Source organism: Primulina tabacum, chromosome 8 (genome assembly GCF_025594145.1).
Source record: "Primulina tabacum isolate GXHZ01 chromosome 8, ASM2559414v2, whole genome shotgun sequence".
Classification (NCBI taxonomy): domain Eukaryota; kingdom Viridiplantae; phylum Streptophyta; class Magnoliopsida; order Lamiales; family Gesneriaceae; genus Primulina; species Primulina tabacum.
This window is the reverse complement of record NC_134557.1, coordinates 13,162,668-13,166,559: the sequence shown is the minus strand read 5'-3', so window position 1 is coordinate 13,166,559 and position 3,892 is coordinate 13,162,668. Positions and strand designations below refer to the sequence as shown.

At 33.1% G+C, this 3,892-nt stretch overlaps 1 protein-coding gene across 1 annotated transcript; it reads right to left on the bottom strand.

The window, feature by feature from the left end:
- Positions 1 to 366: 366 nt before the first annotated feature.
- LOC142553776 (uncharacterized) lies at positions 367 to 3,189 on the bottom strand. The gene is made up of 2 exons (XM_075664273.1): positions 2,895 to 3,189; positions 367 to 738 (listed from the first exon to the last, which is right to left on the bottom strand). The coding sequence occupies exons 1-2, from the start codon at positions 3,058 to 3,060 to the stop codon at positions 524 to 526; spliced, it is 381 nt and encodes a 126-aa protein (XP_075520388.1). The 5' UTR covers positions 3,061 to 3,189; the 3' UTR covers positions 367 to 523.
- Between the last annotated feature and the right edge of the window lie 703 nt (positions 3,190 to 3,892).

Below are 3,892 nucleotides of genomic sequence, written 5' to 3'. Positions count from 1 at the left end.
AATTTTTCTTCTTCTGTGGTAGCCATATTAGGCTGAGAAATAGTGGAACCTCTTTTAAAAGGTGGTTTATTCATCGGCTTCTTTCCGATGGCTGGTCTTTTTAAGACTGTCTTCCAAGGTTAGATAAAATCATAAAATATTATTAAAATAATTTTTTTTTTTTTTACATAAATATCGATAAAACTCAAGCAACAGATTGACTTGATGGGCACCAACTTTAACAAAAACATGCTACTATTTTTTTCATTTTATTCGCATGCGAGACAAACTCGTGACTCTGACTTTTAAATAAAAACGCACATATCTATTATGACTCGATCTCGTAACTCGACTCTTAAGAACAAATTAGTTAAACATGAGACTCCGTTTTTGCGTAGTTACAAATGACTTATTTTAAAAGAAATATTTATATATTTACAATCTCAAAGTTGATGCGACTGTGAAGTGCATACACGGAGTTCTGTATAATTGTACCAATATATACACACTTCACCAAAATGTAAGCACTGTATCAGTCTGGAAATTATGAGAAGGGATTGTAACTTGTACGTTTGGGTGTTTCTTTATCAAGTTTGATCTGTGGAGAGGATGAAGCAAAGTTCTTCCAGAACCAACGGTGCTTGCGCTTAGCTTGCAGTGACATTACTTCTGATTCTGGCCTCAGCATTTCCCACATAACCTGCACATCCTCGTATCCACAAGTTTGGATGTCATCGTGAAGTTTCAGAAGCCCAACACCTGAAGAAACCCCAGAAATTGGAGAAAAGAGAATCCTTCATTTATTCAAGAAAAAACCAGAGGCCTACCAAAAAAAGTTAAAAGCCCTTTTATGCAATGGAAGTTATGTAATGTATTAGGCTCTGTGCAGCCGCAAAAGGACTAAAAACCTCATCAGATTAAATGTTTCAATAAACCCGAAAAAACTACAAAGGTCTAGTTTTGTTGTATGCGAGCATGTGATACTCATATTTCTGATTCTTATTATCCTATCGTTTTCCTCAGAGTTTTCTAATAAGCTTTGCTGTCATTGTGGTCACAATGCAATTTAGCCAAAACCACAACTCAAATCTATTTTTTAAAAAGATATGTGCATCAATGCAACTATAAGAGAATTTAATTAAAAAAATCAGATTCCAAGCTTGGGGACATATATTCATGCTGTGAAATAGGTGAAAAGTATCAAACACAATGAAACAAATTCCACTCACTTTATTACTGCTTTTCCTATGGGAAAAAGACTCGTAGAATTGGATTCCTTTGGCTTGACTGAAACTATTTCAGAAATTATTCTTACCCAGTAATTGTTCTAGTCCAGTTCAACGTCCGAGGTTTTTCAAAACAAATTCACGAGAACACCTCAACAACAGTGGACATATAACTGGGTAAGCGAGTTCTTGTATCTCTATCTCTCGTGTGCACAATATATAGACATGAGTGTGTATACACCATATAAGCCTCAAGGCTGACCACGGATTTTTGCATATTGTGGTGAAAACAAAGCACCAAAACCGAAAACTATAGGGGGGGAGAAATCATGGTTTTCCAAATGTACTTACATGATATGAATAACAACAAAATCAGTATTAAATTTGTTTTTAAGGACACATCATTTATCTTAACACGCAAAACAATTAAAAAAACATAATTCAAAAACAAAAAATATAAAATAAAGATGCGTCTAGTTCCACCTCTCTACTTTAGTATGTTAGAGTGGAACTTACCAAGTACACGGTTGAATACCAAAAAAGTCGAACCTTTTGGATGAATTAAGAATATAAAACGTGAAAAAGACAGGGAACTGAATTCCAAGACCATCTTTAGTGCCTCAAGTGAGATTTTTCAACAGTTTCGTAATTGGATAGTGACCAAAATTAACCAAATACTAAAATTACGACATTCTTTTATTGATCAAATAGCAATAAGCTCACGGGTTCCCAATTCCCTCTTAGGTGAGTTTTTAACAAATCCAAACATTATTGAAGTAGATGTATTTGTGTCATATCTGCAAATGATATGTAATGCATTTTTAGAACTAATTAAAATGTTGACATATAATCTATTGTACTAAATTCTTTGATACAATCACTCGTTAAAGTCATAAAATCATTAATTATTGTATGACTTTTGAAAATTAATATTAATATGATTTATTAAAAGAGTTCACATTCAGTCCAATTTCTAATAATAATTATTGGTCCAAATTTGAAATATGATACATCAATTACTCGATTAATAAGTTTACTATGAGATCTTCGCAGGTATCTAGAGATTGATCCATCACATCAATTTTTGTGATACTTCAGTAACATAAAACATCAAACACATTTTCACTTTTGATATCAAACAATTACAAGAACAGCAACCCAGAGAAAAAAATAAATAAAAGATGAGTTCGAAAAAAAACCAGCTCAATCATCAGCCAAAAGATGGGAAATCTAAATTTATATTGGTTTTTTTTTTAAAAAAAAGGTTTTTATAATTTTATAATTGACCTTTTAATCATTTAAAAACGACTCAACTAAACCAAAAAGCAGTGAAATTTGTGCGAAACGATCGTACGGATCGTATTTGTTGAGCTAGATATTTTAATTGGATCGTCCATGAAAAAATATTATTTTTTATGCTAAAAATATTATTTTTTATCGTAAATATCCGTAGTATTGAGTCGTCTCACGGATGAAAATTTGTGAGACTAAATCACAAGAAAACTACTATTTTTCAAAAGCACAAATTCAAAACTTTTAATTTTTTTTATCCGAACATTTTTAAAAACTCAAACTTGTGAAAAACAATATTTGAACCTAAAATACTTTTGTAACTGAAGCAATTTAAATCTACGTGAAAATCATTCAATTCCGACTAGAATATCGTAGAGAGGGAAGAACTGAGGTCACCTTTTTCACGTTCCTTGACACGAGAGAACACCGCAGACCAAGCCCTCTTAATCGGGAAGACCACTTTCCGCCACCACTCAATCACCCTAATCTTCACCTTCCTCCGCCGGTTCCCACCGCCGAGCCGAATCAGCGCCACCTTTAACCCCGCCATACCTAACCGCATGTCAGGATCAACGCACACACTGGAGCGTGTGCGAGAGAGTTTGCTGGTAGAGAGTAGAAAAAAAAGAAAGGCGAAAAAGGTTTTTCAGTTATTTAGTGTTTGGGGGGATTTCCTGAGTCTGTAGTAAAGTGATGCGTTTAGCCGTTACGCCACTTGGAAGGTTTTTTTTAATGTGACCGACCCGTCACATTATGCGGTGGCTCTTTTTTCCCATAATTTGAATTTTAACACGTGCTACGTCGTGTGTGATGTTCAATCCATGTGTTTTTTCACATGTTGGTCTTTTGATTTTGGAAAGTCGAGCATCATCACTTGAATCTGACCCTCGTTTAGTTTCCTTTTTTTTTTTTCTTAATTGTCTCTCGAACTGTTTGAATTTGTGATTGTTATGTTCAGTGGTGGAGTCAAGAATTTGGTTCTATCTGCAATAAAATTTAAATTTTAGATTTTTTTTATATTTTAAATTGATTTACTCGTACTAATATTAAATTAATTCAAAATTTGCTTATAAATTTTTTAAAAAAAATTTAGACCGCCCAGACTAAAACCTTGGTGTCAATTAATGTGGCTTCACAACTTGTTATGTTATCCTTGAGATATTTTATCGTCGTGTAATCTCTTTTGGGTATGTTGAACCCATTTTTGTTGTTGTACATTGATTCCAAATTTTTACTTCATTTACATGATATATATTTATAGGCGTGAAATTTAAATCGAATTGCCATTTAAGTTAGTATTTAAAAAAAAAATCACAGTTTTACATGTAGAATTATTCTTACGGTTTTGACGGTTTCATGCGGCTGCGGTCGGTTTACGGTTTTTTTAATGAAAA

Coding starts and splice junctions, on each gene's coding strand:
- LOC142553776 (XM_075664273.1), bottom strand. CDS start 3,060: ATGCGGTTAGGTATGGCGGGGTTAAAGGTGGCGCTGATTCGGCTCGGC. Junction 739..2,894: donor TGTCAAGGAACGTGAAAAAG/GTGACCTCAGTT, acceptor GGGTTTCTTCAG/GTGTTGGGCTTCTGAAACTT.